General features: G+C 36.2%; 1 protein-coding gene across 1 annotated transcript; it reads left to right on the forward strand.

The window, feature by feature from the left end:
- The first annotated feature begins 4904 nt into the window (after positions 1-4904).
- Positions 4905-21151, forward strand: RBL15 (RHOMBOID-like protein 15). Its single transcript, XM_039026805.2, has 13 exons — positions 4905-5129; positions 6425-6590; positions 7336-7639; positions 7998-8030; positions 8147-8238; positions 8334-8407; positions 15202-15296; positions 15386-15455; positions 17971-18116; positions 19264-19312; positions 19383-19439; positions 20656-20730; positions 20826-21151. Exons 1-13 carry the CDS (start codon positions 5106-5108, stop codon positions 20829-20831), a joined length of 1191 nt encoding a protein of 396 aa, XP_038882733.1. The 5' UTR covers positions 4905-5105; the 3' UTR covers positions 20832-21151.
- Positions 21152-21442: the final 291 nt, after the last annotated feature.

A 21442-nucleotide genomic window follows, 5' to 3' on the forward strand; every position in this document is an offset into this window, starting at 1 on the left:
GAGAGAGGTGTGATCTGGTGTGTTTGCGTCACTTGGGTTCGTCGCATCAGGTGGCGGGTTGGGATGTCGAGTTGAGTTGGTTGTGCTGAGTGGGATTGGGTAAGGGGGTACGTAGTAAGTTGTTCCGTGTATTCTGGTGTGCTTCCATCTACTACATCTGGCAGGAGCGTAATCAACAGTTGCATGGAGGTCGATATCTGCTCTATTTCACCTTATGGTCTCTACGGTTCGTGCTCGAGCTGCTTCCTGACGGGTTGATCTTCTTGGTTTTATCTATTGTATTTACGATTGCTTTTCTTCTTTTTGAACTTGTTGTTGCTCTTTGTTTTGTTGTTGTCCCTAGTTGTGGGGTTTTGGTTTCTTTTCTCTGACTTTCTCCCTGGTGGTTTTGGGGTTTTTTTGCATTTATGTTTGGTTATGTTCTAGTCTTATCTTGTTGGCTTTGTTTGCGTATTGTTGCCCTGTCTTTGCTCGTGCTTTGTTACTTTGATGCCTTGATCCCAGGCTGTGGGATCCCTCTTGTTGTTGTATAATAATATCATCTATTCTTAATATATATATATATATATAAGTTATAAATATAATATGATAAATTAGTTATTATATTTATTTATAATTAAATCAATTTTGAGATAATTGAAATTCAGTTTTTTCTCCTAACAATCGACTAAATGGGAAGTTATAATCAATTTTTTCATAACTGATGGATAAAATGAAAATCGTTTTCATTTTTTCATAATGGAACGCGCAAGAAGTAAAAGCTATACGATAGCTTTGAGAGAGTAAATGATCAAGGAACGAGTAACCTATACGATAGCTACTCGCTGCTAAACGATCGAATACCTAAGTCTAGACGATAGACTTCTCTCTTCTCCCACTTACTCGATTGTTCAGTTCCTTCTTTCCTTTTCCAAATCCATACAGAGCCCATACCTCCTGGATTCTCACACCGAGAATACCAAGGTAACTGAGTGATGGTGTCGAGTTTCTTGTTCGAGGGTCGAGGATCAAGTGTTAATTGTGTTTGAGGATCTATTAGTTCGTGAAGTTTGCTGATTTACTCGCATTGCGTTCGTGTTGTTGAACGTTGTACTGATTGATTGAGGGAATACTAGAAGAAAATTTCTTCAAAGATATGTTCACTTGATCCCTTTGTGTTTATTCTTTTGAAGCATGTTGTAATTTACTCCTTGATGCATAACTATGTTGTTAGATTGTAAATGTTTTTGTTCATGAATAATGGGATTTGGAACGATTTGCTTCCGCTTATTGGTTCTCTTGTTTAAGAGTTCCTTCAGAGATATATAGGTGGATCATGTTTAAGTGATAACCTAAATGGTCTACATTAGATAGATAAGGTTAGATACCTTATCTTGGTGACACTACGAATATGACCTGCTTTGTAGTTGTTACAATTGTTGTAAAGTGCTACAAATGATTTGATCCTGATCATTCATATGGAGACATGTGAGCGGGGGTATTCTATATAATGAATTTGTATAAGACCGAACCACGAAATGAATAGTCTCTCTATATAATACAAAGTGACTTACATTTCATCAGGATGACCATCAGTGACTTGACCTGAATCCTGAGTGAGTTGTAAACTCCTGCCTATGAAGGTAGTCATTTGATTTATATGAGTGATAGTGGTCAGTTTCTTCGACTCAATATGCTTATCATTTTGGAGATTCATCTAATTCGGGAGTTGGGAACGCAACTTCACATGAAGGAAATCACTAATTCCCCATTCTTAGGATAAGTAAAGAAATTGCTCCCTTAAGGGCTGATTCCGAGGCTTGAACAATGTGGCACCACACCCTCTCTAGGCCCGAGAGGGTTTGATTATAGTTGGACTATAACTTATTGTTCATTAGAGGGATTGATCGTACTTAAGGAGTTAGATATAACTACAGGGGCAAAATGGTAATTTTGGTCAAGATGTACTTACGAGTACTTTATAAAGGGTGAATGCACTTTCTAATCCAATAGGCACAAAAATATATATAAATATAGTGCAAAGAGTGTAGCTGTGGATCTTTAGTGGAGTGATCGAAAATTAATGGAAGTTGGTTTATTCAATTAAAGGGTTTAATTAATTAATCAAGTACCATTGGAGCTTCAATCTATAGGTCCATATAGTCCCCTCGTTAGCTCAATTGGGATTAATGAGAATCAAATTAGTTTAGATTAATTTGAATTGTTCAAATTAATAAATGGAATTAATTATATAAGATATAATTAATATATAATTAGTTATATGAGACATAGATAATATAATGTATATAATACATCATAATATAAAGTTTTATTTGAAAGAAAAATAAGTATTTAAATCAAAATTTGATTCATATTTAATACTATAGGTTAAGTGAGAAATATTAAACTATAGGTTATATTATATATAATATAATATAAGCTATAGGATATATGTTATGTTATATTATATATAACATATAGTTTTAATATATGATATATATTATATATTATACATATATAACATATGGTTTTAATATATATATATATTAAGATAACTAATTAATAAAGTGAAAATTGTTTTTTAATTAATTAATTCAATTATTAGCGAATAACTCCCTCCCCCATTATTTACTCTTCATTAACGTGTGGAAGACAAAGAGGGATGACTTTTCATCTTCTTTTTGCGCTATCATATAACTAAAAATGAATAGATTTTGTTTTTGGGGTTGTGATGAGATCCTTTGCTCTCTCTTAAATCAATAACATCCATCACATTCCAAATTAATCTTGAAACCCACAAACTCAATGGTTCTCTACCCCGAGAATACCGAGGTTTATGCATGGTAGTGTCCAATTGATTGGGAAATTTGCTATATTTTTTGTTGCTTGTGAGTTCGAAAGGAATTCGAAAAGTTCGTGATTTTGAGAGGAACATGAAGTTTTTTTTTTTGTCTTCAAGGGTATGTAATTCTCGAATCTCTTCTTCCTCTTTAATTTCTATACAAAAGCATGCTTGTTAGATTATGTATATATCATTTATGTCCTTTGTGTTTTTTGTATATTCTGTAAAATTAAAATTGGGATTGCTTCTGCAAGGGACATTCGCATATCCTTTCACATGGCACATCAGATGAAAGAAAATACTAACCCGATCGTGTTTCAGGACTATAATGCACAACACTCAACCAATAAGAAAACTCTACATATGATTTTTTCCAATCACCAAACACAACAATTAGTGTTTTTCTCTTTGCTTGCTACAAACGTCTATAATTAACATTATACCCATATTGTTTTTTAATTGTTTCTCAGAGTAAGGCCACAGAAACCCCAAGATTAGCTCTAACCATATTTTGAATTTCAATACTCGTAAAATTCAAATCAAGCTGTGAATGATTCTATGTCAATTCTGAGTACAAACATGAATGCTTCCCTTCAAGTCTAGTAATTTCAAACATCCCACGAGTTTTACGCTGACAGTCCCGTAACCTCCAATCACAACCATCATTCCATTGTTTGCATCTTACGTACCAAATATCTAGGTTCATTCTACTACGAAAATTTGATAGTGTTATGTAACACTGTACTTCTTTACGGCTAGTTATAGATATTCTTTAGGGTCAAATAACATTCATTTTTATATTAAGCTAGAACTATATCCACATCTATTCCTTTCCTCTAATATCGACTCTTGTTCACATATTGAATTAATAGCATCCTAATCTATTTGTGTGAACATCTCTAACGGTACTAACTCATTTTTGTGTTATGCACTTCTATCGTTTCCAAATAATTCATCAAGATCTATATCAATATTACTGTCCCCAACATTTCCAGGTTCAAGAATGAATAAATGTTCAGGACACAACGACATATTTACTCAAATATATACAATTGTTATAGTTGACAAATATTAGTTGAACTTAATAGATTCAAATATTAGTTGAACTTAATAGATTAATACTAACAGCCCAATCCAACATCAATCAAAAAATAATCTAAACTCAAATTCAAGATCAGTCCAAAAAGTTATTTTTCCTTAAAAAATCATTAAATATACAACCCAATTCCAAACTCAAATTCAAGATCAGTCCATTTATTAAAAAAAAAAAAAAAAAAAAAGCAAACAAACTACAATCCAAAAAATCCAAGATAACTACCAAGCCACAATCTAAAATAATAAACTTTAAAAAAAAAATAGTCCAAATTTTTAATTCTAAACCCAGATAGTAAAAAAAAATAAAATTTAAATCCAATCTAACGGTCATAAAATACGAATCTTAGAAAAACAACCTTTATACACTAGATCTCCACGTTTTAAACAAAACTAGTTCAAATCTCTAATTTTTCATGCATACATCTAAACAAAATATTAGATCTATGGATATTCAAGCCACAATCTCATATATTGAAGAAAATAAAATTACCTACGGTTGATGACGACACGGAGGACGACTAACGACTAATAGTAGATGACAATTGATGGTGGGTTGGGCAGAGAGGAAAAAAGAAAAGTATTAGAGAAGAGGAAGGAACTGATCAGAGAAGGAAGGGTTGGGGTTTTTGGGACCTCTAACTCGTGTATCCGGTACACGAGTTAAGAAATCGTGAATCGGTCCACAATTACGTGGGCAATGTTGCATGCCAGTTATGTGACAATCATATGACATGTTAACGTCAAGTCAGTAACTGCTTCACGTGATGTGGAAGGAAGTCGTGGACCTCGTCTACGATTTGGGTTAAATCGTGAACCAAGTACATGGTTTATTTGTAATCGTATATCGGGTTCACGATTTCACTACCCTATTTTTTACACTTTCTTCGGTTGAATTATATTTTTGTCGATAATTATTAAAAAACGTTAATTTTTTTTTGGAAAAATGTCCATTATTTTTCAGGAAGGGGGTATGTTTAATTAAGGAGCTATGGGAAAACTTATTTAAGAGGACAGAAGGGGAAAAACAACTCGAGCTAATGAATTCGAAGAGACCCACAAGATTTTGAAAGAATACCCGTTTACGTGAAATACGTTAAATTTGTAATCCTATATATCATCTTCAATCTTCAAAGCGTTTGCAGTTGCTTCAAGAACTCTCTAGACTTACTGGGAATTTGCAAGGAAAAGGATGAGATCCAACATCGTTACCGAGGTAAACTTTTGAATTAGTATTTTTTCCCCTAATGTAATCTTCAATTTGGCCTGATTTTGTCCAGAGCTTTGAATTTCTGTTCAAGAATTCGAACCTGTAAAGCCAAACTAACACAATATGAAGTTTGTTTTGTTGCTATAAGAGTTGGAGGAAAATAACTCTTCTGGGGTTCTGAAAAGTTGGTGCTTAATTGATTGTTTTTCTTTAAAGATGAGCGTAATTAACTGGGAAGTTCTTAAATGCCGTCGTAGTTTGATTTATTAAGTGTTTGATGCACTCCCAAAACTGTACATATAAGGAAATGACTTTATGCCTTGAGAGATCCAAACGTTGATAACTGATGCCAATGTCAAGCAGCTGAGTTACAGCTATCTCAGCTGGAAAAATGCAGAAGTACACAAACCTCAAGTAAGAATTAGGACTAAGTCAAAATCTTGATGTAATTTCCTCCCTCTCAAAGTGAACCTTTGTCCTTTTAGGTGAAGTTTGAAAATGGCCCAACCATCATGTTTATGTTCTTTTGAAGCTGCTTCAACTGGAAGGCCTTTTCCTTTCCATTCTTTTCTCCGGTCGTCCAGTGAGGTGTTATAGAGTAGGGAAAAGCCCCACTTCCATTTGTTACGGTTGTTGGAATTGTGTTTGGAGAGTAACGTTATTGCCAATCTTGCTATTTAGTAAATAATACATATGGACTGTGACGATGGCTACGAGAGTTTCAGGCAGTTGAAACCTATTTTTAGCGTTAGTTTCAAATCGTTCTGGCGAGTCTATAGGGTTGCAACCTGAAGTAAAACCCAATCTCTATCACTGCACTTTTTTTTTTTTTTTTTTGAGTTCCTTGCATTGTATAGTTTCTGATGGCAACCTCAAATATCAATTAAATCCAGTCTCCCACTGCAAGCTTCAGGAAATAAACAGATCAAAAAAGGAAAATGTAAACTGACTGTATGCTTCAAGGGATTCTCCTCGACATAATGTTTATTTTATTCATGGAATACTGGTATGTAAGCTAGTTGACCCGTAACCTTAAGCATGGTCTTACTGGCTTATCCACATTCATGATAATAGTGAGAAATTTTTTTTTTTAATAATTAATGCCAGAGGCAAACAACTAGTTTATACTCTATTGTGTATACTAGCTGAATTATAATTATCCAAGAAAATTAATTAAATAGACTTCTAATGATATTTAAAACTAAGTCATAAGCTTGATAGTATCATCATTATGTTTTTCCTAGTATAGCAGAAAAGAGAATAAAAAAGACCACCTCAATTTTTGTTTTGGTGGCTGATAGGTAGGAGTGCCGACAAGGGTGGGACAATGGTGGGAAGGCATTCCATTCTTTACTTCAGCTATTATGCTCATCTGTGGAACCATTTACTTGATGTGTCTCTTGGTTGGATATGACTCATTTGTCGAAATATGTTTCTTACCTGCGGCAATCCTATCACATTTTCAAGGTACATTCCTCCTTTTCTCAGGTTGTAGTGGTTGCCTTTCGTATCATTGAATCTATTATTCACTCTCTCTTAAATCCCTTTTTATAGTGATTTTTTTAATGCTCTGGAAATGGTTTTAGGGTGCTAGAATTTAACCAATGCTCAATTTGAGATTCTTAGGATTCTGACATCATTTCAAGTGACCACAATTAAGGACCTGGGGCCTTGTAGTAAACGTTAAACAAGTATATTGGAACTGCCTTTAAACAAATCTATCTTGTTTCTGTAACTGAATTAGATTTTGTAATGTTAACTCTAGTTTAGGGTGCCCATGCCACCATGTTATGTTGGAATTTATGATGGACAACTATCTTGAACCAGCCAATACCTATGATCATTCTTTCAAGCAATATGTAGAGCAGTCTCCTACTTAATTGAGCACATTTGTTTAAAAATTTTGTGTTCTATAGTTTTTAAATGAAGGTCAATTTCTCTTCATGTTCAGTTGGAGTACTGTCTCAGGGTATGGAAATAGAAGGAATTAAATTACTTGTACCCTGAACTGATACTTGGTATCATAATTTATACTCATAATTCACTTTGCAATGGGACCTATGTTTCTTAGTTTATAATTTCTGATTGTTATGATTACACGGCAGTATACACTCATTCATAAGATTTTTTCTTTTTACTTTGCTAGTTGGTTATTGTTGAAGTCGGCCAATTCTTCTCATGGATCTTAATGCTATTTGGTTCTGCCATGCAGTTTACAGGATTTTTACGTCCATTCTTTTTCATGGCTCACTACTTCATGTTTTATTCAACATGTTGGCTTTAGTGCCTTTGGGTTCTGAACTAGAGAGAATCATGGGATCAATCCGCATGCTCTACCTGACAATTCTCCTAGCCATAAGCAATGCTATTATTCATCTTTCCATCGCAGTTGTCATGGCTCATAACCCCTTTCATCATTATGACAACTTTATGAATGAGTGTGCCATAGGATTCTCTGGAATTTTGTTTTCATTGATTGTTATAGAGACAAGTTTGAGTGGTATTCAATCCAGGAGGTAAGTCTTTTTAATCAATGACTCATAGTGCATGATATTTAGTCTTTGCTTTGTTTTTTGAACATTGATACAAAAAAAATATAGTTCTCTGATGTCCAAAGGCATCATGTTAAATGAAACTCTAGATTAGATAGCAAGGAGAACTTTCCTTTGGGCCTCAAAATTGGATTATTTTCTTTGCTCTATTAGATAACCCATTTTTCTTATGAGTCTTACACGTACAACATTTGGAGGATAATTCTTTTATATAGACATGTTTTGATAATAATAATACCATTGTATATGGTGGTTTCCATTATTGATTAGTGCATTTAGGTTAACTAACACACTTTTCTTTTCCCTGCCCTTTCTTTTGCAGTGTTTTTGGCCTCTTTAGTGTTCCTGCTCAATGGTAATTTTAATATTTATTAATATGCTTAAATATTAAAATATGCTAAATGGTAACTAATTTAAACTATTATGTGTATCCACGTTAATAATTGGTTGAAGACCTCTGACCTGGTTTAGGTATGTGTGGATTTTGTTGGTGGTGTTCCAGCTTCTAATGACAAACGTCTCATTTCTAGGGCACCTATGTGGCATAATGACTGGATTTGCATGTCAGTTTTTCTTATCTGTGCTTATCTCTTAGGCTAAATTTTCCATATTATATCGTGGAATTAAAGGTGCTGATTCTCTTATGCCAACATTGCAGATATTTATGGGCTATTAAATTTTCTTTTACCTGGAACGTCCTTTTATTCTGCTATGGAGTCCTCCTCTTTGCTTGTAAGTATTTTGTTGCCATGGCAATGGATGGTAAATGAGATTATTACTGTAAATGTAGCCTAGACCAAAGAAACTTTGTACCTTTACTAGTTTCTCCGTTGGCCAATCTCTGATAGCCTGAACACTGGTAGGGGTTGACATAGATGTCCTTGCCACTTGCAATAAAACCAAGAAGAAGATCCGAAACCTTGAAGATACATTTTATAAGATTAACATATACTTTGTGATCTTTGAGTTTAGTAATATCGTTAAAATAAAGAATGACAGAGAGTTTGAGAAAAGATTCTAGAACCTGGTTTATTACTATGGTGAAAGTGTCTTTGGCGGATGGTCCAAACGGTATAAACAGCCATATGAATAGTCCCTTATTAGTCTTTCGCAACACTTTGCCATTTATTTTGCAACAAACTTCAGAAAATGGTTTGCCAATTGGGATGCATCTGTGGGGGATAAAGTATTCTCCACAGTAAAAAGTTCTTCCATCAGGTTCAGTGTGACTTCCCTTTGTGGGGCGGGGAGCTTTGAACCTCCAACCTCGAGGGAGGAGTTCAACTGTTCAAGGCTTCAAGCTATGTTCATGACCACAAGTCTAATTATCTCACCAAAAGTCTGACAATATGGTTGAATCTTTAAGACTAGGGCCAACATGCAAGTTTAGTTGACTTAGTTGATGTGAAAGAATCTCGTCACAAGTCTAGCAGAGTAAGTATTCAAGTAACAGTTTTGAAGAGAAAGAAGCCTTACAACCTATCAGGATTGGAGAGTAGAATAATGATGTTGAGTGGTCTGTGATATTGAACACTTCATGCTTCCTTTGGGCATCACCCCATCTCCCTCAAAATCTTGTCCTAACTTGTTTTAACTTTTGATTTTTTTCTGGTTTCTTTTCCTTTGTTAGTTGGCCTTGGTCTTTTGCACGGCATTGCTTTGTCCTTTCATTTTTTCTTATGGGAGTGATTTCTTATCACAAAATAAAAAAAGTTATAAAAAAATTCAGGATCATTATCTAGGTCTTTTCTTTAGAACTTAAAACTCTATCTTTTTAATAGTTGTATCTGATGAAAATAAAAGAAGAAAAGAACACACAATGTTTTACGTGGAAAACCTTAGAACAGGGAGAAAAAACCACGATACAAAACACTTTTTATTATTTTCTAATAATACATACAAGAGAGTGCACAAATATAAATAGACTGGTCGGAAACCCTAATACAACTTAGGATGAAGATAAATTACTAAAATGTCCTTAGGGTTAAACGGTGAAGCCCTCTATTTTCAACACCCCCCTCAAGTTAGGGCATAGATATCAATAAGACCCAACTTGCTAACACAAAAATCAAATCTTTACCTGAGTAATCCTTTTGTGAGAATATCTGCGATCTGTTGAGCAGAAGAAATGTATGGAATACAGATACTGCCACCGTTCAGTTTTTCTTTGATGAATTGTCTATCTATTTCCATGTGTTTTGTCCTATCATGTTGAATTGGATTGTTTGCTATGCTTATCGCTGCTTTGTTGTCACAATAGAGCTTCATTGGACAATCACTATCTTGATGGAGATCTGACAAAACTTTCTTCAACCAGATTTCTTCACGTATTCTGCTTCAGTGCTGCTTCTAGCAATCACCCCTTGTTTCTTACTTCTCCAAGTAACAAGATTACCCCACACAAAGGTACAGTACCCGACGTCAACTTTCTGTCTATAACAGAGCCGACCCAATCAGGGTCAGTATAAGCTTCAATACATCTGTTGTCGCTCTTTCTGAATATCAGACCCTTACAAGGAGTAGTTTTCAAGTATCTCAAGATTCTGTTTCACAGCCTTCATGTGCTCCACGTAAGGTGCTTGCATAAATTGACTCACCACATTGATAGCATAGGATATATCCGGTCTAGTATGGGATAAGTAGATCAATTTTCCTACTAGACGTTAGTATCTTTCTTCATTGACAGGAACTTTGTCAACAAAATCATTAAGCTTTGTGTTAAATTCCACTGGAGTATCCACGGGCTTACATCTAGTCATACTTGTTTCTTTCTTTTATTTGATCTAGTGTATATTTTCGTTGAGAAACTGAAATCCCTTCTATTGACCGTGCTACTTTCATTCCTAGAAAACACCTTAATCTCCCAAGGTCTTTAATCTCAAACTCCTCAGCCGTTTTCTTTTTAAGCCTGATAATTTCAGTGGCATCATCCTCTGACAAAACAATATCATCCCCATACACAATAAGAACAACAATATTCCCTGATACCGACCTTTTTATGAATAGACTAGAGTGCCCTTGAGCATAACCTTGGGACTTAACAAAGGTAGTGAATCTATCAAACCACACTCTTGGAGATTTTTTCAATTCGTACAGGGACTTTCTTAGTTTACACTCCCGGTGATCAAACTGAGCCTTAAAACCTGGAGGGGGACTCATGTAGACTTCTTCTTCTAACTCACGATTAAGGAATGCATTTTTCACATCGATCTGATGGACTGGCTAGTCTTTGTTTACGACCACTGACAGAAGAATACGGACGGTATTTAGCTTTGCTACAGGAGAAAAAGTCTCTGAGTAGTCTATCCCAAAGGTTTGAGTAAACCCTTTAGCAACCAACCTAGCCTTGTACCTGTCAAGAGTTCCATCAGACTTATACTTTATAGTGAACACTCACTTGCATCCAACTGTCTTATGCCCTTTAGGAAGAGAAACACGATCCCAAGTATTATTTTTCTCAAGAGCTCTCATTTCCTCCATAATCGCAGCTTTCCACTCAAGAATCTCCATTGCCACATGTATACTGTTTGGTATTGTTATCGTATCCAGGCTTGTAGTAAGTGCCTTGAACTTAGGGGACAAATTACAGTAAGACAAATAACTATGCATAGGATACTTAGTGCAAGATCTAGTACCTTTCCTCAGAGTAATGGGAAGATCAAGAGAGGCATTATGACTCTTTATTCTATCTGACCTTTCATCAATAACCCCACATCCATCCTCCTGCTATAGAGTTTCTACCTCTGGTACTTTTTCCACTCACTCTTCCTCACCGACCACAATATCACTTTCTGGGGTTGTTTCCTTAGACTTGTCACTTTCAGCTTTATCGGCTCACACATGGTCTCCTTGGTACAAGCGTCGGTATTGTCAAAGACTTCTACATTCTCACCTCATTACACATATCATTCTTAGCACAAACATCAATATCATTAGAGACAAGGGTACGAGTACCTTGAGCTGATGTTGGATCTGGCTCATGGACTGAAACCAGAGAAACAACAACAGGTGGCACCATTTCCTTCCTGAGATTCTTCCTGTAGTATGTTATCAACGAGACTTGTTTGGTAGGTAGGACAATATCGTTAATGCTCAGAATAGGTTCAGGGAGTGACTTGAATGACTCTAATGAAATAGAAGAGTTGGACCAATTAGTTCTTCACTAGAGCTTTCCCCCCCTGAAGATGACTAACGGGAAAGAAGGGTTGATCCTCAAGAAAGGTAACATCCATCAAAACGAAATACATTCGGGATGATGGGTGGTAACACTTATATCCACGTTGATGAAGGGGATATCCGACAAAGACACATTTTTGGGTATGGGGAGTAAATGTAGTGCGATTAGGACCATGAGTATGGATGAAGACAACACACCCAAACACAAGGAGAAGAATATCAGGAATAAAACGTGTGGTTTGATACGACTCTTTGAAACACTCGAGGAGTGTAAAATTGTAGAACTCGTGAAGGCATGCGATTAATCAAATGCACTGCAGTTAAGACAACATCACCCCCACAAGTAAGACGAAAGGGAGGTAGACAACATGAGGGAACGAGCAACCTCAACGAGGTGGCAGTTTTTCCGTTCAGTGATCCCCTTTTGTTGTGGAGTGTAAGCACGAGAGCTTTGATGAACAATTCCTTTAGATGCCAAAAATTCACGAAAGGTATTGTTAAAGAACTCCCGCCCGTTGTCACTATGAAGGATGACAACCTTTGTGTTAAACTGAGTTTCCATAGTGGTATAAAACTGTTGGAACACCGATGACACCTCAAACTTATCGGTAAGAAGAAAAACCCAAGTAGGACGAGTGTGATCGTCAATAAAGGTCACAAATCAACGTTTGCCAGTAGAGGTGGTGATGGGTGAAGGACCAATGAATGGTTTGGATGGTTTATAAGGTTGAGATTGAAATGAGACTCGATGTTGTTTAGCACGAATACACACATCACAATTCAAGGAGGAAACATCAACATTATGAAACAACATCGAATTGAAATGAGACTCGATGTTGTAATTTTACTGATAGACAATAAATTGTAGGATATTTTTGGGGCATGTTGATCTTGCAAGGTCAAACCCTTAAATGGGGAGAGATGACCTTTTCCTGCAATAGGAGCGAAGGATCCATCTGTAATCCTAATTCTATCATTGCCAACACTCGGATAATACGAAATAAATTGATTAGATGAGCTGGTTAGGTGATCCGTAGCTCCCGATCAAGAATCCACGACTTTTTACCATTAATACTAATAAGACCAAAGGATTGAATCGTACCTGACTGGGCAATAGCATTGATACCGACAGCACCAGAATCATGCTGATTATTCACCTGAGATTGAGGCTGAGAATTACCATTTGTTGAATCACCCACAAGTGCTCGTCTCGAATTTGACTTATCATGTGACTGACGCCGTCTACTATTCGGTGGTCAACCATGCAACTTTTAACATTGATCTTTAATGTGCCATGGCTTCTTGTAGTGTTCACATACCGGAGGAGGCTTACTATTATGCTTATCACCATCAGGTTCAGATGACTTTGCATTAAACGCAGCGGAATCTGTTAGAGAAATAAGAAGGTTATTCATGGCATTGGACTTGTCTTCTTCAAGACGAACCTTTGAGCAAACCTCCATGGGGGAGGGTATCGGTCGCTGTCCCAATATCCGACCATGCACCATATCGAATTTTGAATTCAAACCAGCAAAAAAATCATAAACCCGATCTGTTTCCTCAATCTTGATAGACTGAGACCATGAGAAATAGTTTTGGCCATTCAACTTCTCCCCACTAATAAATCCTACAAAATTTTCCATTGAACCAGACAAGAAATTTGTTGTGGGTAAAGAAGGAAAGAATTTACCGGATTTTCTAAATATATCGGTAGATTGGAAGAAGGTCTGAGTGGACCGGGGTTGACTGAATATTTGTGGTTGTCCCGAGGGCTGCCTCAAGAGCTGCTATCTGTTGTTGAAGATGGGTGAACTGTTGTTGGACCTCTGTTTCGGATAGATTCATGGGGTCTGTAGTGCCCTGTTCGCCTGAAATAAAACCCATATGGTCTGTGGTGGCTGCCTATACGGGTTGCTGTCTGAGATATGGTGAAGAGGACTCTCCACCCTCAAAACTACTCCGTTGGCTACTGGTGCTGCCGCTCGACACCGTTGGGGGATAGCTACTGCCGTTTGGAGCCATCGGAACCAGACCACCAGCAATGGCGTAGCTGGTCAAAGCTTTGATTGAAGCCGACTGGTGATCGAAGACGGCTAGAGTAGTCTGAAGGCTGGGTTGCAGCTAGTTGAAGCTAGGGTTCGGCTAGGTGAAGGATTGGCTGGGATCAGCTGGAGTTGGGTTTGTTCGAAGGCATCGATGAGTGGATTTGGCTGGGCTGATGCAAATGGCTGGACCAACGCTGCCTGGAGGTAGCTCGGCCCGATCGGAATAGCAGTTGGCTGGGTTGGCGCCGTCTGAAGGCCTCTCGGCTCAACTGGGAGCGTGGCTAGCTGGATCGGCCTTGTTTGGGTGCTTCTCGGCTCGATTGAGAATGCGACTAGCTGGGCTTAACTTGACTGTTGCGCCTGCTGGAGGAGGTATGGATACGTCATCTGAAAATACCGTTCCATGGCAGCTTGTACGGCGGTGGCTATGTCAGCGGCGGTAACGCCATTGTTGCCGACTGGTGGTGATTGTGACTCACTTGATTGATCTTCATTGATGACGGCTAGGGTTTCATCGCCACGCTCTAATACCATGTTGAAAATAAAAGAAGAAATGAACACACAATGTTTTATGTGGAAAACCCTAGAACAAGGAGAAAAAAACCATGATATAGAACATTTTTAATTATTTTCTAATAATACGTACAAGAGAGGGCAAAAGTATAAATAGACTGGTAGGAAACCCTAATACAACTTAGCACGAAAATAAATTATGAAAATGTCCTTAGGGTTAAACGGTGAAGCCTTCTATTTTCAACCGTATCTATAGTCATTAAATATTCTTAAATCATATACAAGTATTAAAATTAATTAAAATTTCAGTAAATTTCTGAATCTTAGGTCCCTGGTCATCAATTAACTGTAGATACTGTTATGCATATGTTAGGCCCCTAGTTATGAAAATAGTAGAATTGTTAGTAGAATATTTGTATGGGTATTAGAAGGGGAAAATTAGTACATAGTTAGTTGATTAGGTTTTTTAGTTATAAATAGAGGAAGTAGGTTGGGAGTAAGGGTGTGAAGAATTTGGTAGTGGTTTCCTTGTGGGAAATTTGGGAGAGTAGCCTTCTCGAAAGGCTATGTAGTATATTGTAATTTCTTCATTGATATTGCAATACAATTCTATCTTTTAGTTTGCTTGTTTGTTCTTCATGTTCTTGAGTTCTCTTGTTAGGAGGTAGCATATGTTCCATTTTCATTTTTGACCTTTTTAATTTTAATTGAGGAAATGATCTATTTTTCTTTGCTTATCTTCTTTGCTGTAACAACCTTGATTTTGGTTCATAATGGTAAATTTTTTTGTAGTCTTCCTGTGTGAGGCGACATAAATTTATTTTGTGCACTGGTGGAAATCCCTCTGCTCAACTTCCAACATATTCTGGCCAAAATACCATGTCCAAGTAAATTCTTACGCTGATTATATGTATTATATTGCCCAGTTTCATATATATTCACATTTCCATCCATTTTACCTTTTCCATTTTAACAGTGGCCTCTCCTTTCCAAATGTTTGGAGAAACTTATCTTCATGGATGCCACACAGAGAGACGGTTACTGAGGTATCTTATTCTCTTAAAATGGTTAAAATTACTTTATACATGTATGATTTGGCTTTTGATGTAGAATGGGGAAGTAGATAGAACAGGGAAACATGAGTTAGCACCAATACAATACAGAATCAGGTTATTAACAAAATCATTCGAAGAGAACATGCTGAGTAGTTCATGAGTGCTAGAAAGGAACTGCATTGTGGTTAGGTTGATCATTGGCACTATTTAGTTAGGGTGATTAGTTTTTTTTTGTAATTAGTTAGGGTGATTAGTTATCTTGGCAGTTATAACTTGCTGAGTTAGTTTGTTAGGAGTTAGCAAGAGAGTGTAGATGAAGATTGAAGACAGGAGGGCAGTGCAAGCTTTTGGAGTTGCTTGTGGAAACTTCGTTGCAATTGTGAATAGATCACTAAGATCTCTCTTATTCTTTTGGATGTCATTAAGGCTCCTTTTGCTAACCTGTTGGTTTTTAGTTTTTGGTTCTTAAAAATTAAGCTTATAAACACTACTTTTACTTCCACTCATGAGTTTCTTTGTTTTGTTATCTACTTTTTAAAAATGTTTTAAACACAGTGAAGTTTTGAAAACTAAAATAAGTAGTTCTTAAAAATTTATTTTTGTTTCGGGAATTTGACTAAGGGTGTGTTTAGTTTAATTTTTCAAGTGTTTAATTTTGAAAATAAGTCATTTTGGAAAAATTGAAGTGTTTGGCAACCACTTAAAAAAAGCTTTGGTAACATTTTTAAAGTGTATCTTAAACCGTTTTTATCAAAAGAATTCAAATAAAAATGGATTTTTTGACAAATATTTTTTTCTCATTTCCAAAAGAAGAAAATTAAAAACAAAATGGTTATGAAATTAGACCTAAATATTTGGTTTATTTTCAATTTTGATGTTCTTATTGGAAAGTTGTCAACCTCTTTCTTTTGGGGTCGGGAATGTCTCTTAATGTTAATAAATACTCCATTATTGGTATTAACCTTGATAGAGAGGAAGTGAATCTTTATGCCACTAAGTTTGGTTGCAAGGTGGACAACCTTCTCTTCACCTACTTGGGCTTTCTTATCGATGGTAATCAAAGTGCCAAGGAAGCTTGGAAAAACCTAGAGGAACGGTTCAAATTGAAGGTGGATAGATGGAGAGGTATTTCCCTCTCTAAAGGTGGCAGACTGACTCTAGCTCATTCGGTTCTTAATAGTCTTCTGTGCTATTTGTTCTCACTTATGCAAGCTCTGGTTACTACTATCAATCATCATGAGAAGATCATTATTTGTTTGGAAGGGGTCCTTCCAATCCCACTACACACCTTGTAAATTGGAACTCTACCTCCCTCCCTATTGTCTACAGAGGCCTTGGGATTGGATCCCTCCATCAAAAGAACATTGCTCTCCTTATGAAATGGCTCCAGAGATTTTGCCACAAAGAGAATGCCCTTTGGAGGCGTATAATTGCTGCTATTTATGGTGTGAATGGTCTCGGGTGGTATACAGACAATCCAAAGAGGGATAGAAGTTCTAGACTTTGGGCTGGAATTCTTAAACATAAAGAGCAGTCTTTTTACTTCAAGGATTTTATCGTCAGTGATGGGAAAACTATCAGATTTTGGAAGGACAGATGGTGTGACTCTCAACCCCTCGCTCAAAAATTTCCTGACATTTTTACTTTGTCCTTGAAAAAGGATGTTGGGATTGCTGATTGTTGGTGCGCCTCTAATCAATCTTGGGATCTTGGCCTCAGAAGATATGTTTTGGATAGAGAATTGGGTGATATGATTGTTGTGGTGGAAATCTCTGAACGCTTGGATGCCCTAGAATGACCGTGATTGCCTTGAATAGAATTTAGATTCCTGGGGGAAGTTCACAACTTGAAAAACCTTTTTGAAATCACTCAGAGAAACTCTTCCCTTCCCATGGTGAGTCTCGTTTGGAGGCTCAAAATCCCCAAAAAAGTGAAGTTCTTTTGGTATCTTGCTTATAGAAGCCTAAATACTCATGGCATGCTCCAAAGGAAGCTTAAAAACTCCTCTCTTAACCCTTCTGTTTGTGCTTATGCTTGAACTGAGGAGGCCCTTGATCACATTTTCCTGCACTGTGGCTTTGCTTATAAGGGGTGGACTCTCTTATTTAGTATTTTTGGGATCGATTGCTGCCTCCCAAGCAAAATTGATGACTGGATGTTGGGTGGGCTGCACGGTAGTCCTTTCAGCGCTAGAGGGATTATTCTTTGGAGATGCGCTTTGCAGGCCCTCTTATGGTGCATTTGGAAATAAAGGAATGATTCTTTTTGGACTGTTAGTCAACATACAGCACCAATTACACTAAATTCTTTTATAATTGTAGCCTCTCCATGATTTTCGACAATTGGAAGGCTCTTATACATTAGTGTTTTTTTTTCTTTTTTTTTTTTTTTGGGGGGGGGGGTGCCATCTCATCCCCCGCCCTTGGCTTTTGCTCCTCTTTGAATATATTCTCTGTTTCTTATTAAAAAAAAAAGATTTTCTTATTGGAAAGTTGACGTGGTACAGCCACAACAAGACAGCAGATTTCCTGGACGTGGAAGAACACTTGGTTCCGCTCAAAACCAAACAATTTCTGCTGATGATTCAGAGTTTAACCTACAGACTAGGTTATTGGATAGGAGTTCTGCAAACCGTCAGTCATCTGATGGAAGGTAATAAGATGTTGGAAAAAAGAAAATCAATTTTTACCTCTGAAATTGCCAAGTTATATCAATTAACCAACAATAGCGCTAATTTTTTTTGTTAAATTGTGAGTTTTGGTGAAGCTATTCTATGGTTAATCTGTGTATTAATCAAATCAAAAGTGTTAAAAAAAATTGGTATTATTGAAATTAGGGAGATTTTTACATTAATGGGTGGAATTAGCTGAAATTGAATAGAGGGTAGATGTTGCAACGTTTAAATATGTCTAGGGTCTAATTGGATGAAAATTGAAGTTTAGGGGTAAGTACTTTATTTTTTCTTAATATATATTTTTTTCATTTTATATTTGTCCTATGATGTATACCTCGGCCTGAGAGATGTATAATCTGAACTCTAAAAGCAAATTTAATCACAATTTGGTGACATACTTATTCACTTTACAATCCTAGACGTTGATGATGTATTGACTTTCGAAATTGGTCCAAGTGAAAATTTCGGCATGCAGTACAGTGAGCAATGAAAAATGTCCATGCTGGTATTTGAAATCTATGGAAATCTAACACTATGGAAAACTAGAGATTTATATGTCATATATGTTTACTATGGGTCTGTTTGAGAATGCTCCTTGTAAATATTTGATAGTCTTTTACTTTTTGGCATAAAACCTACTAGGTGCTTTATCCAAGAAAACTTGAAAGAAGTGCTTTAAACTCTTCAAGAAGCATTTTATAAGTGTTGATACCAAAGATGAAAATATACGTCTATACGTCGATATATTCATAAATCGAAGGGTTCGATATCGATATTAAATATCCATAGATATGTCCAACATCTTTTACTAATGCTTGTAAAACATAAAAGATGTCATCTATTTAGTCCAATATGTACAGAATATCAATAACACTATTCATAACTTAGTTTGGGAGTAAGAACAACTTAATTATTAATCTAAATAAATTTTATGAAATTCGTGATATACAGAAATATTGTTTGATATCGATATTTTTTTCGATATATCTGTAAAATTGAAATGTCAATATCGATATCGACATCGATATTTTAATCCTTGGTAGATACAAACATCCGTACTTGATTGCCATGCTTGATTTTCTCACCTCCAACATCTTATAAGGTTTTACTTGATGATTTTGTTAGGCACAATGATAGTGCAGTAGTAGATCAAGCAACCCCAATCCAAAACCAGGTTCGACTCGACTTCCTGCATAATTTGCTCTTTCCAGAGTATCTTTGGCTTAATTGTGAACTTTTTGCAGAGATCAGTTGCCTCTGATGCAGAGATTCAAAAATTAGTATCGATGGGCTTTGAAAAGGTAACTTTTTTACTCGATGTCATTGCAATAATCCATTTTTATTACATTTAAAATATTCCTGTGAAGTGTGCGACTATATTGCTAGTACTCTTTTTCCGTCCTTCTGTCCTCTAATCTTTACAATACCATATTATTAGAATAGTTCTAGAGAGGTAAGGTTTTCATACTTGAAAGGTTCGCACCGAGATTAGTAGCCTTGTCGATTATCTCTATTAGTGAAGATTTCGTGCCATACGTGCTTAGACTTGACCATGTACCTATGTACTTTTCCGCAAGATATGTACTTTTTCGTGAGACTGGGTTTGTGTAGAGACGTTGACATTTTATATAAACAGTGTTTTCAAATGCCGAGGTGTACTAAGGCGTAATGACTCTCTGGAGTGTAGGCGCAAGCCAGTAAAAGACGCAGGCTTTTTCTTTTTCTTTTTTTCTTTTTTTTTTTCTGAAGCGCACTATATATAAAAATATTATATTAAAAGGAGAAAACATGGTTGAAGTGGAAATATAGAGGAAAAAAAAGATCCCAAACACAAGAAATTTTGCATTTAAGCTTAGTAAACTTGATTTTTTAAGTTAATAAAGAAGGAAAACCCTTAATTATTACTATTTTTTTAAAATAGTGAAAAAGCCCCAAGGCCAAGACTCGGCTTTGAGCCTTGGGACTTCACAAAAGGCGTGTGCCTGAGGCGCGCCTTATTTTGCAAGGCAAGGGGCCGACTTGCGCTCTAAGCCTGGCACGTGCCCGAGAGGGCTTTTTTAAAACATTGTATATAAATTTAGTTCTCTCATTAATCAGAGATGGAAGATTCTATTCGAGAGACCATGACTAAACAAATTGCTAGTTTGATCAGAGGCTTCCGTATGCTTCTGGAAAAAATATAGATCTGTCTAGATTTTGGATGCCTTTCATTTTGCATTCACTCTTATGTATGACCTTGCCTTTCAAGCCTGCAAAACTCTTTGTTAGGCGTTTGTTAAGTTTTAATTGGATAGTCTCCAACTTCCTACTCTTGAAAGGCTATATTACAATTAACAACTCGATCAACTTCTAAAAGAATATTTTGTTTCCTAAAGTTGTGAATCCACTTGTATTCTGACACATGGTTAACATTGCTTTATACTTTTATTGAAAAAAAGAAAGGTACATGTAAAACATAGCAGTCTATGCTATTACAGTGACAACAATTGACTCGAAATATTTTGAAAACGTTTACAGACCCAAGTGGAAGTTGCACTAGCAGCAGCGGACGGGGACGTTAATATAGCAGTTGAAATTCTTATGAGCCAAAAGGTATGTTTGTCTTCCAGGACTAGCATAAATTCATGATTGGTTACTGATTTGGTGTCTGTACTCCACTCACCATGGCAACTAATGATTTTCTGCAGGATTAGTTGAAAATTGCAACCAAGTAATTCAGCTTATGCCATAGTTTTTTTTCAGTGGTCATGGGATTTTCTTCAGTTTTTCTTGGCTGTAATTTCATTTTGTGTGGTATATTTCTAGGAAACCTTTTAGGTTTAGGGGATATGTGCCTAATCTTGAAATTGTGAGTAAAACTTTATAAGTAGGAAAGGCTGATTGAAATGTAATTAGATTCATAGTTATACTGTTTTTAGGTTTTGTTTTGCCTTTGTCTTTTTCCTTAAAGGATGGTATGTTGGCTCTAAAAAGAAAATAACTTCGTACAAAGAGGAACCCTGATTCTTAGAAAGAACCTTACATCACTTAAAGACCTTTCAATAGCTCCAAATATTCTATTGTTTCTCCCACTTTTAAAGGCCCTATAAGGCTATAAGATGGCACAAGTTTAGCAAATTCTATTATTCTATTATTCCTCTTACAAAAGGGTGAGTGAAGAAAAAATCCCTCGAAATTAAACATGAAAAAGAAACAACACCGCCAAATTGCGCTTGCAAAATCATACATCAAATAAATATCATCAGGATCTTCAATCCAAGATGTTCCTTTTAAACATGGACTTGATCTTAATTTCATCTTCAAA

This window comes from Benincasa hispida, chromosome 3 (genome assembly GCF_027475165.1).
Source record: "Benincasa hispida cultivar pf3 chromosome 3, pf3_genome.v1.1, whole genome shotgun sequence".
Taxonomy (NCBI): Eukaryota; Viridiplantae; Streptophyta; class Magnoliopsida; order Cucurbitales; family Cucurbitaceae; genus Benincasa; species Benincasa hispida.

What these genes read in the sequence shown, in the direction of transcription:
- RBL15 (XM_039026805.2), top strand. Translation starts at nt 5,106, where the DNA reads ATGAGATCCAACATCGTTACCGAG. An exon ending in CATAATGACTGGATTTGCAT is followed by an intron (nt 8,239 to 8,333) that starts GTCAGTTTTTCT and finishes CCAACATTGCAG; the next exon opens with ATATTTATGGGCTATTAAAT. An exon ending in CAACCCCAATCCAAAACCAG is followed by an intron (nt 19,313 to 19,382) that starts GTTCGACTCGAC and finishes AACTTTTTGCAG; the next exon opens with AGATCAGTTGCCTCTGATGC.